The 14,189-nt window shown below is 36.6% G+C and overlaps 1 protein-coding gene across 6 annotated transcripts in view; it reads left to right on the forward strand.

Moving 5' to 3' along the window:
• Positions 1–14,189, forward strand: part of mmp17a (matrix metallopeptidase 17a) — a 140,997-nt gene that overhangs the window by 86,249 nt on the left and 40,559 nt on the right. For 5 of the 6 annotated variants that reach the window (XM_044095892.1, XM_044095893.1, XM_044095896.1 and 2 more), the window contains 2 exons: positions 5,702–5,834; positions 7,650–7,785. In XM_044095892.1, the coding sequence (XP_043951827.1) occupies positions 5,702–5,834; positions 7,650–7,785 (269 nt within the window). Of the gene's footprint in view, positions 1–4,728; positions 4,809–5,701; positions 5,835–7,649; positions 7,786–14,189 lie in introns of all 6 variants that reach the window. The other variant, XM_044095897.1, reaches the window with a different exon arrangement.

Here is a 14,189-nt window from a genome sequence, read left to right on the forward strand (position 1 = left end):
CTGCAAATAAAACTGAAGTCCATACTTCACAGCCAACATCCTGCATTTATTGGTTAAACCATGGCTGGTAAAGGCATTGTACTGGAACAAAACTTTGCATTGAGTTTTTTGTTAGAGTTTGCTGAATTGGAAACAGGTTTTAATGATGGAAAAAGTTATAAAAACAGCCAGTGGAACTTGTTTTAGCTGCCTCACAGTAGAAGTTGTTGGGTACATCCTCTTAGCTGGCATCACAACACCACATGCCCACTCAGGGCATGTGGTGTTGCATTTTAGGTACTTCATATAGACCCAGATCAATAGAAAGCATAACAGCCTCCATTGGTGTGTGTATATGATAAGAGCATCTCTGTGTGTTTTGTCTTTTTTCTTGTTGGCCCGCATTATTGATGCTCCTCATGCATGACTTGCATTTACACACTCCCGCTCTCTCTTGTGGTGTGTGAAATCATAGTCAGTGGTCTGGTTTGATGTTTACAAGGCCGTACAACAGAAAGCTCCCTTGAGCATACGCTGATGTTAAGACTCAAGAGATCTCCTTTTGTTTCACTCAGTGTCTTTCTTCTCTGTCCTCCCTTTTCCATCTGTTTCACTCATCTGCTTTTACCGCCGTTTTTGTTACTGTGTCTCTGTTCCATGGGACGGGTTTTAGGACGTAAACTTTTGACAGTTAGATTAATGACAGCAACTGGGGGGTTTTCTTAGTGTAGAACAACGACCTTGCTCTCAATACGCAAGCACAGCACAGTGGAGCACCGCTTTCCAATAAACAGCCTCAAGGCCAAACACATATTGGCCAGTTCTGAACTGAAACTGAAAGTTTTATGTAACTTTTTTTTTTTTTTTATGTTGTTTACTCTCAAACTCTCACTTTTCTGCAGCGTGAAGGAAAGGTCAAACTGAGTCTTGCATTAGTCTCAAAGCAAAGCGTTGGAAGATTCATGCAAAAATGTTAAAAATAATTAGCAATTCTGAAGGCATTAGAAAGTGGATTGAGAGTACCTAAGCTGGTATTTGCATTCGTGTTAATGTTTTTTATTTTGCTTTGTTATTGGGGGAAATTTGTATTCCCAAACCCTAAAAAACAATAGAAACATTTGACTGACTTGTTTATGTGCATTTCTGTTTCAGTTTGGCTGTTGGGACTTTATATTCGACATTCTGAAACACAGGATGGAAGGCGATTGTTCTTGCATATTAAATCCAATAGTAGAGAAAGCCAATTACACATCTGCATGAATCTGAGAGCCAGCATGCCAGTGATCATCACCCTGGATGATTTTGTGCTGCATCTGATCCCCAAAATCAGGCCTTCCTCGAAGCACACATCAGGACACAGACACATCTGCTGCTTTTGGTTTCTATGCAAATTCAGAAAAAAATTGGAAAAGTTAAGCACATTGAGGAGGGCTTATTAGTGATATTGTAGAGTAATTACTGTAGAAAATGAGTTTTGCTCCCATCAGTGAAGTGTAACCAAATCCATTGTATTAATCAAGACATGAGAGCCTACAATGATCGGGCCTTGTAGAAGCTTTCAGGATTCTTGAACCTTTCACGTCTTTGTGACAATATGACAAATCTGATTTGGGTTTGATCCCAAATCAGATTGTGAATTAAAAAGATTTTAAAGTTGACTAATAAAAACATGAAAAGTATGCCAATGAATAAAGTATTTTTCTGGCTTCAGACATATGCCAGTTAGTAAATATCTGCAGGTGTAGTAGAAGGCCTAAAACAATTTATCGGAACACACGTGTCACAAAATGCTACACAAGAAGGATAAACAAACTGAATTCACAGGCATTTAAAACAGAAACAAAAACATTATAAAGTTACTAATCTTGCACTCCATAAAGAGTGATAAGAAGAAAACCAATGTTAAAAAAAGTCAAGCTTGAATTCACAAGTTATTTAAGGAACAAAGGAACTGTTATGAAGAAGGTGCTCTGGTTAAATGACACCAAAACTAAACTTTTTGGCCAACATGCGATATGTTGTGCAAGGCAGAAAACTTAAACTTGTGCATCATCTCAAGCAGAAGAAATATATATGTTGCCAGGGCTACAATTGGTTGTTTTTAGACCAAAATAGTGATCTCTAAATTCAATTAAGACTGTAACAGTTTTCTATCCACTCTTAATGGGCTTGTGCTATTTTGAGAAGAAGACTTGGGGAAAAAAATGCGGAAAGTTTGTGTTGACAATGCCAAAAAGACTTGCAGCTTTAAATGAAGTGAAATGTGCTTCCAAAATATTGACATAGAGAGACTGAATACAAATACAGCACATCATTTTTTTCAGATTTTTATTTTAAATCATATGTCTGTTTCCCCAAATTTCTGAAATATGTTATGTATTAAAATCCCAAATAAATTAGTAGTGTTATGAATATGAATCTTATTATTCTCATGTTGTAAGCAGCTATTTTTTTCTTACTATTCTTTCCTGAACAACCTTCTGAATACATGCAAAATGAGAACCTTGAAAGCCATCTTTACAGTAACTTATTATGTTCTTTTTCTATGCTCTATAACCCTGACAAAGAAAAAAAAAAAAAAATAATCCATACTTTGCCAAGCAGAGCAGAGTTTCTGAAAGATTTTATAAAAGCGACTGTACTTACAAACAAAGACAGCAGGCTTGAAAGTTAGTTATAAATGTTTTTCCCTCTTTTGAGACTGAGAGGCAAGAGTGTTGTATTTTAAGCATTGCTTTGAATAGTTGTTTGTGTCTGGGTTTCTTAAAGGACATGTCCTTTTTTGACACAGTTTCAGGAGGTCGTACAACTCTAACCAGTTTCAGTTTGCGCCACTCCAATCAGACCTACTCCACTCTGCTGCAAGATGCCTCTTTTGATATTATTAGCACGGCTTTGTGCTGCATTGCGAACAGGAACTAGGACACAAATTACACTCATTACTTTCTGAAAATGATTATTACAATGTGAGTAGCAAGAAATGCATTGCATGAGAGCTCACACTTATATTGAAACAGAGCTCATGGTACAAAATACCAAAGTGATTCATATACTTCCCCTCTGTTTTTTTTTTTACATTCTCAGGATAAGTGATGCAATATGTGATTAAATAAGATATGTAAATATGCATATATGTGTTCAACGTTATTAGAAATTGCTTTGTGTTTATTTCAAGTGCGATAGAGACAAATGAAAGGAAAGAAGAAAGGGAGAAAGGTGGGGTAAATATTTAAAGAGACATTTAAGCAATAATACCAGTCAACACTAGAAATCTGCTTCCACACCTGGGAAATATGAAAAAAAAAACAAGAGATGAAATTATTAAGATTGTGTCATGTTGAAGTTGCTCTGTTCCCTGTATCTGTGCCAGCTTAAAAATGCATAAAATGTCAATAAGAGTGTTTTACATAATCAAAATTATAATGCACTTTCTCTCCTCTTCTTCCTTTTTTTAACTTGGGGATGCTACTCAAATATGGCCTGTAGTGTTATTTAATTTCTCAGAATTCATTGGTTTTGTGGCATCATTAACATCAGTACTATTTCACAGTCCCCCATTGATCTTTAAATTTAGACATTAATGCTTTTGGCTAACTGCTGCACTGTGGCATAATGCACAATAGACTCTAGATTCTCCACTGTTTTTAGAACATTTGCAATATGAAAGATATATATATATATACATATATATATTTAGATGATGGTCTACAGCATTTAAATTTTTAAGGTTTATGGCTTGTGTGTTTAGGTTACATGTTGAAGCTACAGTATATGACGCCTGGTATTCTGTACTTATCCCTGGGCTTCATGGAAGACTCTGTAAAGTCTACTAAAAATTTTACAAGAGTCAATATTAGTAAGTTTTATGTATGGCCGAGGTGTGCTGGTTTTTTGTTGTTGTTTTGTTTTGGGGTTTTTTGTGGTTTTTTTTTACTTATTATTCACGTTCTGAAAGAAGGATCACTTTCCAATGTTAAAGAAATTTGTGTTCATGGCTACACCTGACATTGGATTAGTTGTGTGTATTAAACTATGTAGTTATCTTCATTCATGTCTCCAGCCTTCATATAAATATTATTGTTGCCTTTCATAAACACAGATTTTAAGAGCACTTTTGCCAAATAACCAAACAAGTAAAAATAGTGCCACTAAATTTTCTTCAAGGTGAAACGTTATGTTTTTACAGCAGGTCTGCCTTCACTGATTTGCAAAGAAGTGAAAGAATCTCAATGCAGCATCAGCATTTTGTTTTTTTGCAGTTAGTTTTAAATAATTCAGTTTGCAAAGTAAAACTTTGCTTTGACCAGTACAACAGGGGCCAGAGGACATCTGTTGTATTTATCTAGTTAGTAAAATATGTGGTATTGTTTCCAGAGAATGAAAAAAGAACTGCACACATTCCTGGTAAGGTTCCTGGGCTGTTAAAGGCTAGAAATGCAATGACTGTGTCTCAAGACATCAAGTTAATGCCTGGACACAGACATTACACAAATGTTTCTTTTTGTATGCTAAATACTTCTAAGGCTTTGTTTGATTTCTAAGTATCTCGTAAAAACTTGTTTTACCTTATTTTAAAGTATAATTTCACCATATTTACTGATGCAGAAACAAAAATATCAATTCATTCATTGTTCTGCTCATGTTGGACAGCAGCAATTGCCTTTGTCTTCTATAGGTGAATATTTTTCGTCTCTGAAGAGCAGAATAGTTTGTTCTTCCTTCTGTTCATTGTAATTTTTGTGATTTCAGGTGAAAGGATTTGTTACTCTGAGTTTCGTAACTGAAGAGTAAAAACATGTTTGTCTTGCTGCACTTTGGACAATTGACGGGTAAATCTGTGAGATTTGAAAAAAAAGACACAGACTGAGAGAATGTGTAGATTAGACAATAAAAACAAACACTTAAAATTCCAGCTACTGGAAATTGTATTCAGTGTTGCCTGACAAAAGGAAAAGCTGAATCCAAACTAATTTGCACAGGGTCAGTCAATTTAGTTTGTTATTCATTTTTGTGTGTGTGTGTGTAAACATGGTTTATTTTTGACAATAGTACTGCTTGCATAAGTTTGAATTTATTGTGAATTTTCCTTAATCCCCCTAATGTTTGGTTAACTGTCTCTTAGCAGGTTGAACCTTATCTACACAATTTGTAGTCGTAACCAAACTACAGTAAAGATTTTAAATTTAAGAGCAACCTTTATCCTGTTCTTCATGAAAAGCTCCAAAAATTAGAATTTTGTGGAAAACGTTTTCAAAAATAAAGTAATATAGATTTGTTGGACATAGTGTGAGCTATTTTAAGCTGTTATTTCTTGAAATGTTTATTATTATGGCTTTCAGATCATGAAAATCTAAAATGAAGTGTCCCTGTAAATTATAATACCACATAAAATCAATAAAGTATGTTTGCTATATGTATTTAATACTTGCATAAATGAATGTATTAATGTGATGTGGTTGTGAGAGGATTGTCAAGCTAAATCTATTGATGAATTTGGAAGAGCTTCACAAGGAGTCATAACATTGAGACCTCTTGGTTTTCTTCTAATCATAGAATCTTTTCACGCTTTTCTATTAGGGCATCATAATGTTAAGGCTGAAAAAAAAAATACAATTGCGACTGTATTCAGACACAAAATCACCCATAATCATAGTATCTACACACTGTGAACATAAAAGGCTATTTGTGTGTTGAAGTGTGTCTGCTGCCATTTCTCTTCCAGGACTGGCTGAGTAGATTTGGCTACCTCCCACCCCCCGACCCGGTAACCGGCCAGCTGCAGACGAAAGAGGCGTTGACCAAGGCCATTAAAGCCATGCAGAAGTTTGGAGGCCTGAAGGAAACTGGAGTATTAGGTACATTTGTGGGCGTTCGGATATATCCTACACAATCTGTTTTACTTTGAGACTGCAGAGGATGTCAAGCTAAGTAACAGTGAAAGGAAGTACAAGTGCTTAAATATAATGCTGTCCTAGCAACAAAAACACAGAGAGTAGCTTTACAAGGAACTGAATCAATAGATCTTAGACAAAACACTGAAAGGTAATATTTATTTGGGTTCTATTTACTGGGTAGTATTGCATTGCACAGCTGTCTACCCACCACAGGAAAGCTTGTAAACATGAATCACACTTGCTGTCACAGAGAGAGGGGGAGAGAAGAATGACAATACCTCCATGTGCGTACTGTATGTGATTGATGATGCTTATACGTGGGAAACAGAACAGTATATTGATTAGCATGCATTCTCCTATTCTCTCCATGCAGTATTCTCATAATTTCCTGCAATTCACATTGGCAGTCTTACTCACTCATAGGCACCACAACCCTCCTCTGCAAACAGTGCCATTATTTATCTCCCACATATACAGTAATTGAGAGTCAAAGTGAGTAATTTTGAGTTGTAGAGGTTTGGGCAAAAAAATAATGTTCTAAATGGCAGACACCCTAAAGAGTTTTGTTGCACGTGTAAGCAGATATCTTCAAGAGCTTATGTATTTTATCATTTAAATGGATTTAAAGTATATTGTGTTGATGCACATATGTTTGTATAGGAACACCTGAATTACTAGGGTTACTGGTGCAGCCAATTCTAAATACAGAAAATGTTCAGCTGTGATTGCAGGTCAGATGCATTCCTCTCCAAAGACACTAAAAGCATTGAATCTCTTTCAGTGCCTTTCTAAAAGTATTTATATCTGTTGAATATGTATATGTTTGTATTTTACTGGAATTTTATTTAATAGATGACGTGGAAATGGAAGTAAAATGACACACGGTTCTCAAAATGTTTTCCAAATAAAATTATGAGAAACGTGATGTCTACAGCCATCCTTTGCTTCTATTACACATGGAAGTTTATGATTGATCAGACGGGGACATCTGTGGACATCACTTTTATTAATCTGGCTACAGATGTACATTTAGATTTAGGTTTGAACTTTGACTGGGCCATTCTACAGATGAATATGATTTGACCTCCATTTTTCTAAGTATTTTTGTTACTCTCAAGTCTTTTGTAATCATGTAACTTTGCTCCTAGTATTGTCCTTTACTTAGCTCCACCCATTTATCCATCAACTCAGACATGCTTCCTTGTCTCTGTTAAAGAAAGCATGATGGAGCCACCACTGTGTTTCCCTGTCACATACTCATTTCCATGTTGATGAATTCAAATTTGGTCTCATCTAACCCCACTAGCTTCTTTAACATGTTTGCTGTGTCTCCCAAGTGGCTTGTGGCAAACTGAAAATGTTTTTATTTGTTTGTTTTTTTTCCAGTGGCTTTCTTGCCTCCCTCTTATAAAGACTAGATCTGTGGAGTGCATGACTCATAGCTGTCTTCCACCTTAGCTGTAGATCTCTGCAGCACCTACGTTATCAGAGATGCAAAATAAAAGTGCATCCCTAACATTTCCAATTATAATTTGAAAATAAAATTAAAACTATGTACATTATTTACCTTCCACTTTTCCACATAAAATCCCTAAAAACTACATTCAGGTTATTGTTTGTAATATGACAAAATGTGATTAAGACTTTAGAGGCATGGACAGTTTTTAAAGGCACTATAAGCAGAGAATATAAAGTTGTTGATTTTTTTTTGTTTTTTTTATCATGGAATGTCATTGTAGTTTTTAACTACTTCCTCTCACCTTGACTGTCCTTCAGACCAAGCCACACTAGGTCTAATGAAAACACCCAGATGCTCTCTGCCAGATGTCTCTGATCCCAACGTGACGGCGGGGCGCAGGAAACGAAGCTTGAACACACAGAACAAATGGAATAAGAGGCACCTGTCATGGAGGTAGGAACATTTTCTCATGATCAGCATACATGAAACCATTAGCTCAAAAGTTTCTATCAAATAATCCTTAGATAATAACCAAAGATTACAAAGCCATCAAAATGGAGCTTCATATTATTTCTTGTTTGTAGAATCACTATAGTGTATGTTTGGACCAACTATCAGCTCAACAACTTAATTTTTTTTAGATTTACAGTTTATCATTCATTTATTCTTTGTTTCATTTTTGATTTACTGAGTTTTTTGCCATCTGGTGTTAAACTGTAACAATTCTGCACAGGGGCATTCTGATAGTATTGACATAATGTGTCAAACTGTTGCATATTGAACCAAGGAATGGAGACGTGATCTGAAGAGAAGTAAAAGTAAAATAATAACTATAAAACTGTTCACTGCACTGATCACACTAGCCCCACTATGACATGGTGGCAGCAACATCATGCTGTACAGACTTCTTTGTTCATCAGGAACTCTGGTTAGAGGTGATGGAAGGAATGATGGAGCTAAATGCAGGTCAACACTGAAAGAAAGGTTATGGGCTGCAAAAGTCTTGAGACAGAAGTTCTCCTTTCAGATGAATAACAGCCCCAAAACACACAACCAGAATGGTTTAAATCACAGGATATGTTTTAAAATGGCCAAGTTCAGAGCAAAATTTGACATACAGTGGCAAAAATGACTAATATGACTGAGGCTGAGCTACTCGGCAAAGAAGAATGGGCAAATATATCAGTGCAGCTGTAGTAGCAGTGAAGGGGAGTTCTGAAAAGTATTGATTTTTCTCATAACCTCCTTTTCACCTTTAACGATTTTTATACCTAATGCATTTTAAAAAACATATGTCACTTTCCCTTCACTTCACATTTATGCTTTGTGTTGATCTATTACATAAAATACCAGCAAATACGGTTAGATTATGACAAGGTACGAAACCGTTCAGTTGGTATTAATATCTGTAAATATGTCGCCATCGATGTTCAATTTGAATGCTTATGTAAATTTTTACCTGAACAGATTGGCTGATAAACATGCTCTCTGTCAGGGGTGAATACGCTGGGAGACGGTTTGCTGGAAGTACATGCGTCTTCCAGCTAGTGGATTATGTGTCCAACTGGGCTGCCGAAATCAGTGTAGTATATAGAAATACACATGTGCTCACCAAAATCAGCCATCTGAGGAAAACAAGTTGTGTAAGACACAAGCACACACACGCCTACACACTCAGAAAGAATCATTGTAGAGGGGACAGATTCTCTGGATTCAAACATTTTCATCAAGTCTCATCACTGTTACATAGCTGAGAAAAATCTTAGCACCACCTTCATTTTTTTTATTTCTAAGATATTGTTTACATAAACAGTCAAATTTTCTCTATGATTAACAGCATAAGTGCTAGATTAGTAAATATAACAAGCTTGCTTACAGTGTTTTATTGTCTATGCCCAGATAATTGAGAATGTTCAACAGGCAGAAGTCCATTAACAGACAGAACAAAAAGCTCAACAGTTCACTTATCTTTTTGTGATTACTCTGAATTTCCTGGCAAAATATTTAATTTAAGATTAACATTAAATGGATTTGGAAAAGAACCTCCTGTCTAGATCCTGATGGTGGTGGGAGAGCTATCAGGGTGGCTGAGTCGTCAAATGGGATTTTTTGTGATGTCATGAACAGGTGAAGGTTGCACCACTGACACTTTGGAGGAGAAATCACAGAACAGAAACTCATTTTAAAGGGCAATAGACTGATAAAACCTACTATTTTGGATGACATCATCTTGGACCTGACTGATGGCAAAATTCTGACAAGACCACTTGTGTTAAAATGTGACAGATATGGAAACACTGAATGACTTCACATGATTATTGGATGTTTGAATATTCACCTCTGATCAGAAATTTTTTTGGTTTTTTTAATCATTATTTGCCCTTGTCTTTATGTCATTGTGAAGTGCTTGTATGTCCACATGTTGCTATTCGCTTTGAAATAAAATATTTCCACATTCCCTGAAATGGAAAGGAAAAGAAAGCAAAGCAAAGAAAATTAAAGCCATTTTTAGTTATACAATATAACACAACTACAACAGATAAAATGCAGCAGAAAAATGTGCTTCAGCATTAAAATGTTTGTTAAATATTGTATGTAATAATCTACTATTATTAATTTTATTCTAGCCAGATACGCCTGAAGTTACCTTTAGTGAGACATAAAGGTGTGAAGGCCGACGCAACAAGCCAATAAATGATGAAATGAGGGGGCTTAATAGATGTAAGATAGGACAGAAGGAAAGCAAAGTCAAGCGAGATGAGGCAAGAAAGCAGGACATCGGGGCGCTGGAGGATTGGAGAAACAGGTCGATGAGCGGGAACCTTCAGCTGTAGGAGAGACTGTTGGAGTGAAGCTGGCAGAGTGTGGAGGCTGTCCTGGTTAAAAGCAGAACAAAAACTAAAGTAGAGTTATAATGGAGATCACAAACCGGTAGGATAAAAGCTATGTTCTAGGCACATATAAATCTGTTACTAGAACAAATTAGAGAATCATTGTAATTTTGTTTAATCACTTTAGAGCAGTGATTCTCAGACTTTTTGAAGGAGAGGGATTATGTAAAATCTAGTTTTCTGAGCTTTACGTCATGTTATGATGATATTCCTTCATCAAAACATTCCTGGACTGTTGCTTTGATTCTTATATGCATGTTAGAGGAACTCTTTTGATGTTAAATTAGGGTTAATGAAGAAACACTGTTGTGATAAAGTTCTGAAGGCAGAGTTTCAGAAAGAGCTGGAGCTTCTTCAAGGGACAGAGACCCAATTTCAAGGAGTTAAATTGTGAAGTTAAATTTATTTTTAGTCATGCTTGATATTTACAGCATTCAACTGAAGATAACATAGTTACTTGACTGTGCTGGCACTGTATGACTGTAAAATACACACTCTTGCCCCTTTAAGACATATACCACATCTGTAAATACTAAGGTTTTCAAGTACTGCCATGTTGACACAAATTTGAAAACATAAAAAAAAAAGTGTTTGTTTTTTTTTGTTTTTTTTTTTATGAACATAATAAGAGTGAAAAACGTTTTTGTTCAGTCTACATGTGCAGATGAAGAATGCACATGTAGACCAAGTGAAACTCCTGTTTCACTTAGAACAGGCCTGTCGAACTCATTTTCATTTTGGGCCATATCTAGATTCTGAAAGCCCTCAAATGCCCGGTTGTGACAGAATGCATTGATAAAACTACCTATGATCAAACTGGTAAAATATGAATTAATAGCTGTCTCTTCATTTGATGAGTACTTCTTAAATTTAAATAAGATATTACATTAATCCATTTAAATTGCAAATAAAACAGACTTCAACATTATTAGCTTATCATGCTAGTATTGTACACAGAAATTAGAATATCCCTCTGGCTTTCTGATTTGCAACCAGAACATGGATGAATTGGTTTTGCCCAGATTCATGTTCTGACTTCAGCCTGATTTCATTATTGGATATGCAGCAGTGACTCTGATAAGAACCAAAGTAGGCCCTAAACCAGTATGAAATAGCTCAATAGCTGATGTGTTTGATAGACCACCCCCCTGTAGCTGCAGTGGACATAAATTGAGGAAAATCACCCACTACTGATTCCCAGGCATACACGTCTGGCTCATCCAGCTGGAATCTGTGGAGCCGTGCAAGCGTTTTCAGCAGCTGCTCAGGCTGTGAGAGTGATGAGTTCAGAGGGATGAATCACCTGTCACCAGGGGCCAGGATAGTCATGGCTTATTGAAAACAAATTACCTGGAGACTCTGTCCCTGCAGGCAAGGCGTTGTTGAAATAATCTCACCACATTGCTGAAGGCTCTCAGTCAGAGGTTCAAACAGATTTTGGAGGCATCATGTGAGTGTGGTCTCAGCTGACCTGGAGAAAGAGGTGGCAACCATCCGGTGCTGTTCGCCGTACTGGATCTCTGAAGTCAGCATCGGCTAGAGGGGACCAACATGCAGAGCGCTGTGAAGTTTTGCTGTTAAATAACTGCAGCATTTAGCCTTTTTTAATAACTTACACCCTGCTCCTCTGCATCTTGCGACTGCCAGCCAACTACTGCCAATCTCCTGACCTGACCCCCACAGTTTGGGTCTTTAAAAAATGCATTTCCTAAAAAGTGTAGTGGAAGCCACCTCTCTACTTTTTCACCGGTAGACACAGTAGAACCAAAACAGGCATAATTTGCAGAAAGCTGAGCTCTGAAGACTGTATGTTGTTATTGTTTGTTTTGGGGGTTTTTTTAAGTATGAAATGTTACCTTTATTATAGGCATGTGCCTTATTAGATGTCAAAAACTTAAAAAACTTACTTATATGAAATTTTGTAAGAATTCTCTCTCCAAAACCCTCATTTCAATGTGAGGGTATTAATGGTTCTATGTGGAAAAAGGAATTTTCTTTTCTGCTTTCTGACTATTCTACCACAAAGCTTCTGCCATTGGGTGCTGGCTAGGGATGTTTTCTTCATACAAATTGCCATTTATTTATTTATTTTGTCTTTTGATCACTGTCAGTCAATCACAACAAGGCTCTAAAGCCTGAATTGTGTTTTTAGGATACTTGGAGCATCTGCCATTCAGTTTATTTCACACCATCTACTTCTTGAGCTTCTCCTCCTAATTACTCTCATTCTACATATGCTACCAGAGCCATTCTTTGACATTCTGACAGGTGCATTTTTTAAAAACACAACCTTTTTAGTGTGATGGCAACCACCAAACATTGGAGTTGCATGCTTAGATTAATTTGATTGCATCCAAATCAGCAGCTGGATGCAACAGCAGTTGAAGTGCTAAGTGTGCGGCAGTAATCGTTTTGTGGCAATGCCAGCTGGGGAGCATGATAAGGCTGTAGCTTTAGCATGAGACCAGCTTGTCTAATCCAGCTTCAGATTATCTGATGACCAGGCAGTATGGCTGTGTGGCCCCACTGCCCCCCAACATGCTCCCAACACAAAACTAACCCACCACAACCTCATGACTGAAGTTTTATACATGTGTCAAAGAAGTGGGGGAACTATTCTGTCATGTGTAATGAAGCCCACTTTTCTCTATACGACCTGAAACAGTCTATGCAGTCTCTGGTGGATGTTTTTGTCTTGTGTGAAGGAAATTTTTTGGTAGACCTCAGAAAACTGCTTCAGAAAACTACAAGCTCATCCAGTCGCAGTTATGATCCAAAATGACTAAAAGCTAAAACTATAAAAGAGCTTTCTGGTAGTTTATTCCCTTAATTTTCTTGTAGCATCTTTATACACCATTTTAAATGTGATTTGAGACTATCTGATTCAACCTAGTAATTAATCTCAGCATCCAAAATTATTTTACACCACGCACATTCTCTTTTTTGTAATTTCTTCAGTGACAAAAACTGTTACGATCAAATAGTAGTTGTGATTTATTATATCAAACATTTCCTGAATTGTTTTTTCCTTTACCATGACACTTCCAGATAATGTACGATCAATCTAGAAACTCCAACTCAAAATTTGTTGCCATCTCTTTGAACAACATGTTCATTTAATTGGTAGCTGTTTATTTGATTGATTTGCCAATTAGAAGTAAGGCCTCTGAGATTTCAGTACAGAATGTTTAGATTGTAATGGTTATTTAGTCCTTCCAGAGATTGTACCTAAATGACAGCAATTTTATGTGGTTTCAACTCAGCAATAAAAGATGTCAGTAAGGGGAAGTTTTAGCCCTCTGAGCCAGATTAGATTAGTTTGTAAAAGGTACACAAAATGTTCCTCCAAAAGGTAGGACAGCTGAACGGCTGAGACAAAGGACAGGTGATTACGCTCATCACGTATCAGAAAACAGGAGGTAAGCTTTTATGACTTCTGTCTCCTGAAATTTTAAGCAAAAAAAAATAAAAATAACAGCTAAAAACCTTACCAAAATATCTGTGTACGTTAAAATCAGTATACATGAAGATCTACACTCAAAATTTGTTGCTGTCAAGTTCGTCTTTTGGCTTTTTTTCAAAAAGTTACAAACAACTGCAAACTCATTCTGATAACTGGAAACTCTTGCTTGCATATTTCATCTCTTTTCTTGCTCTTACCTTCAGCATTCCCCTCAGGCTTTAACAATACTCCCATCTCTTTCCTCTCGGCCTTCTTCATCTCGCTCCTCTCTTTCCATCTGTTTGCCTGTTAAGCTCCATAGCAAATGATCCCGAGTCCGTCTCGGACTGCCTGCTCGCAAGTGTCAGGGTGTTCTTTGATGTAAGCACTTCTTTGTGTAGGTATTAAATTTGATTGATGTGGAAGCATCTGACAGCACACTCTGTTCTCAGATATTTATTTGTAAGTCAATGATGCACACTCTGAAGCTCTTTTGCTGCTAAACAGCCCTCCAGTCACGGAGC

This window comes from Gambusia affinis, linkage group LG17 (genome assembly GCF_019740435.1).
Source record: "Gambusia affinis linkage group LG17, SWU_Gaff_1.0, whole genome shotgun sequence".
NCBI lineage: Eukaryota > Metazoa > Chordata > Actinopteri > Cyprinodontiformes > Poeciliidae > Gambusia > Gambusia affinis.